Source organism: Enhydra lutris, unplaced genomic scaffold (assembly GCF_002288905.1).
Source record: "Enhydra lutris kenyoni isolate GAN:26980312 unplaced genomic scaffold, ASM228890v2 scaffoldscaffold94, whole genome shotgun sequence".
In the NCBI taxonomy this organism is placed as follows: Eukaryota; Metazoa; Chordata; class Mammalia; order Carnivora; family Mustelidae; genus Enhydra; species Enhydra lutris.
The window spans coordinates 3,833,313-3,837,956 of NW_019154178.1; the positions used below are offsets into that span (position 1 = coordinate 3,833,313).

Sequence of the window (4,644 nt, forward strand, 5' to 3'; positions counted from 1 at the left end):
GAAAAGTCTTATGTTTGAAGGAATTGCTTGAATACTTAGAAAATTTAATAAATCTATTTTAAGATAAAAATCTTAATCTTAATTTTCAAGATAAGAATATTAATCTTAAAAGAGTCTGGGAAATGTGTGACTCAGGAAAAAAAAACAAACCTCTCATTTTGTGACAAAAAGCTAGACTTAGAATTCAAGACATCTTTTGATATAAGAGAAAATAAAGGGTTAAATGGGGTCTTAGAACCACATAATGTTAACAGTGAACATCACCTAAAGAAAGCTTACCTGCCCACCACAGTTTGTGAATAAGAAATAGAGATCCAGAGAGGATAACCGAGAGTGGTACGCAGTAATTAATGATTAATTGTCAGTATTATCCAAAGGGATTTAAAGGCGGAGGTCAGCAAGCTGAGGCTGGTTGTGCCGGAGACAGTGGGTGAGTTCACCTGGAGTGGATCAAAGGACTGGAAAAAAAGAGTGGGCAGTAGTGATTAGAGTGGGGACCAGAATGTGTTAGTGAAAGGAGTGGGTCAGATTCATTATATTTTTCACTCTTGACATTTTTACTGATACTCAGCAAGTTTAGACACTTGTTAGATTCTGGACATACAGCAAGTAACAAAACTGACATGATTTCAAACCAAATGCAGTTTATAGATTGTAGGAAAGAACAACAAATGATATATTATTTTGATGTCTCTATCTACATATATGCATACAAATTGTGATACATATTTAGAAGGAAACAAACATAACTTCAAAGAGAAAAAATGGGTTCCATACATTAGATAACATGCATTAGGTGACCATCTACATTTTCCTCTCCAAGATAATGTCACTGGAATGTGACATCAGAACATCACTCACACGATGAGAAGGGAACCAAATGAAACACTGGGGGGAAACAGTGCGACGTTTCTTGGAGCCAAGAATAACTCAAGCATCTAATAAGATAGGACCAAAAAGATAAAAAGATGGATTCGAGGAATAAGGAGAAAATGAAGAGATAATGATGTAATCGAAGCTGAGAGACAAACCTTTTTGAGAAGGAAGAACTGGTCACATGTATCAAGAGTTCAAGAAAGAGGAAAGACGAAAAGGGTCTCATGGTTTCAGCATGGGGGTCATTAATGATCTTGGCAAAGTATTTTTGGGAAAGGTCTGAGCCAATTCCAGATGGCAACGGGTTGTAAAGTGGGTAGGAAGTGAAGAAGGGGAGGTAGATTGTGTCATTAATCACGTGGAGAAGTTTAACTGGAAATGGGAGCAGAGAGAAATAGACCTCTAGCTGGCTGAGAATGTAGGCCAAGGAAATACGTGTGCTTGTTAAGAAGGGAAATTCTAAAGTATTCTTAAATGTTCAAAGCACTGATCAAGTAAAAAATGGAAAACAGTAAAGATGTAGGAAATTAAAGAAAAATGTAAATTATGTCTTTGAGAAGGCAAAAGGGGATGAGTTCCATAGCATGTGTGATAATGGGAAGATTATTCAAGGTCAAGACGAAGCCCCATAGAACTTGAATGAGCCAACATTGAAGTGGAGGAAAGACCTTGGTAGAGGGTCAGTGGTGAGTGGGACTGGCTCTCCCCCCTTTCTGGAAGATGGTCCTCCTGATGGCCTTAATGAGTTCCTTGTTACGAAGACTGTAGATGATTGGGTTGACCAGTGGTGTCAGTACAGAGTAGACCACAGCAAGTGTCCGGTCAAGGGTCAGAGAATAGCTCTTCCTTAGGCGCACATACATGAAAATGATGCAGCCAAAGAAGATGAGAACCACGGTGAGGTGTGAGGCACACGTGGAGAAGGCCTTCTTTCTCCCTGCAGCTGTTTTTATTTTCAGGACAGCACCAATGATTCTTCCGTAGGAAACCATAATGAAGAGGAAGGTGATAAGGATGATGAAGGAGTTGATGGCAAAGTCCACGAGGACATTAGTGGCTGTGTCCTTGCAGGCCAGGCTCAGCAGAGGTGGAAAGTCACAGAAGATGTGTTGAATTTCATTATAGCCACAGAAGGGGAGCTGGGACACCAGGATGACTTCAGAAATGGGACACAGGAAGCCACAAGTCCAACAAGCAGCAGCCATCTTGCCACAGAGTGCTGGGGTCATGATTGTGGCATAGTGGAGGGGCCGGCAGATGGCCAGGTATCGGTCATAGGCCATGGCTGTTAGAAGGTAGCATTCAGAGGCCCCTAGAGAGTGGAAGAAGTAGGTCTGAAGGAGGCATCCTGCAAAGGAAATGGTCTTCTTCTCACTGAGCAGATTGGCCAGCATTTTGGGGATGGTGGTGCCTGTATACCCAAGCTCCAGGAAGGAAAGTATACTGATGAAGTGGTACATGGGGGTGTGTAGGGCTGCGTCCAGTCGTATGACTAAGAAGATGAGCGTGTTACCACAGATAGTGAACAGGTATGCCAACAGCAGCAGGACAAAAAGCCAGCCCTTGATGTGGCCCACTTTGGGGAAACCGAGGAGCACGAACTCAGCCAAGCTCGAGTGGTTGTGTGGTTCCATGGAAGGCTGGGGTGGAGGAGGGAGGAAGGGAGACAAATGTGGGGAGAGGTGACTGCCAAACCCAACTCAAAGCTTCGTTTGTCTTTATTTATTTATTATTATTTTTTTAATTTAAAGGCAGCATTTCATTACTCCAACTGCCACTACTGGGGATACTGCTCTAAAGATAACAACAGCTAATGCTTATGACGCATCAAGCATTTTTACAAGTGGTTTGTATTTTACTTCATTTTCACACAAGTGATGAATACCCTTGTTATACCCATTTTACAGATGGGAAAGTTCAAGAACAGATAGAAGGGTGAGATGACAAAACTCTTCTATTTCTTATAGACACCATGTGACAAAAACAGGATTTGAACCCCTGCCCTTCATGCTGTCTACACTGTGTGCCCTTCCCTAAACATTCTATCCACTTCCCCAGGTCTTAGTGTTTCCTTCAGTCAAATTCAAAAGGTGAGTTTTGTAAATGAGATGAAGGCAGGGGCAAGTCTGTCATTCCCGTTCACTAACACAAACACTTCTCGAATACATGGGTGTCTGGCATAAAGAATCCGACTTCAGCAAGGTGCAGTCCCTGCCCCCAGACAGATGACGGCCTCAAAGGGAAAGCAGCACACCAGTCAGTCCTCCTGGTATCGCCTGAGAAGTGCGGAGCCACAGAGCACTGAGGAAGGGGCTGATTCCTCAGACCAGGCTGACTGAGAAGCTTCTCAGAGGGAAAACCTCCCGGACTGAATTTTCCAGGAACAGTGGCAGTTAGTTAGCTAAAAGAAGAAAATAAACATTTCAGACAAAAAGCACATGTGTAGGTGCAGGACAGGAAGAGCGGGACCTCGGGAAATGCACGTTCCCCTCTGTGGTGAGATAGCTGGGAGGTTTGCCCAATAATTTGGGACCTTGGCCCCTTAGGAGGAATGGATGGACGGCATGATCAGTTTTTAAAACATCACTGATAGTTAACTATCCTGACCTCCAGCTCAGACACAAAGGTGTGAATTTGCCTTGTGGGTGTTGCTGGTGGAAAGCCAAATGGGTGGTTCACACATCAGGAAGAACCCCACCAAGAGTCAAGAAGCACACATTCTGCATGTCAGAAAATCAATTGTTATCAGTAGAGGTGGGGAAATCATAGCTGGCTTGGCAAAATTTCACACCAAAAAAAAAAAAAAGTGTTGCATATTCTAATGATTTTCAAGCACCGTGAGAAGCAAATGCAAGAAGAGAGGGAGAGACCACCGAACCACCGACATAAAGCATCACAGCGGGTGTGAACACAAACACGGCAGCCGGTGACAGCTACGCCATACCCTGTGTGTGTCTTGGTGCATCTGGAGAGGCTGTGCAAATTCTAGATGCCGTGCTGACCATCTGCCGTCTCTTACTTATTTTTCAATCCTAATACTTGGTACAATGGCTTTCACATTCAAAGTATTCAATGGAACCAATGTTTTAATAAAACTAGTTAATTTAATAACTGGTAGGGCCCCCCCACACTTTCCCCTCGGCTCATACCACCCACCCAAACCCCAACATGCCTCCCAAACCCGAGTGCCCTGTAGCACCGATAAATTTTGAGTTTGATGTTTTAAAATGCTCGATTGACTCAGAGCACTTCGTGTGTAAGGAGGTCCTTGTGAACCTCTTGTATCTACAGGAACTGTGCATTCTCCACTCCACGTACAGGAGACAAATGAGGTTAGAACAGAAATCTTCGCTTCACTGCATTTCTGTCATTTGTGCCCCCCTTAACCCTTTGCTCCTGCCCTCTTTCTTATTCCCCTGTCTGACAACCGCTTCTCATCCTTCAAAATTAGGTCAAATGGCAGCTCTCTGGTGAAGCCTTTCCTGGCTCTGTTGGAAAACGTGACTGATTCCCTCTTCCACGTTTGCAGTGCCCACTTAGCACACGGCATCACCTTCGTGAGAAGTCTGTCTTCCCCGGAACCTGGCAAGATCTTTGAGAGGCAGAACTTCATTAACTACTGTACATCCCACCAGCACCCAGAGCGACAAGCTCAGACCTACGAGCTCAGTGAAGGCTTTGTGAATGTACCTGAACTTTCCTGTAGCCTGAATTTAAGTTATATTTTTAGTTGCACCTGAACACTTCCTTCCTGCCGTCCCCGTGGCA

At 43.9% G+C, this 4,644-nt stretch overlaps 1 protein-coding gene across 1 annotated transcript; it reads right to left on the reverse strand.

The window, feature by feature from the left end:
- Positions 1-1,556: 1,556 nt before the first annotated feature.
- Positions 1,557-2,510, reverse strand: LOC111139059 (olfactory receptor 6N2). The gene has a single exon (XM_022491185.1). The coding sequence runs from the start codon at positions 2,508-2,510 to the stop codon at positions 1,557-1,559; it is 954 nt and encodes a 317-aa protein (XP_022346893.1).
- Between the last annotated feature and the right edge of the window lie 2,134 nt (positions 2,511-4,644).

Bases quoted from the DNA above. Each gene is read 5' to 3' on its own strand.
- LOC111139059 (XM_022491185.1), bottom strand. From the start codon at position 2,510: ATGGAACCACACAACCACTCGAGCTTGGCTGAGTTCGTGCTCCTCGGT.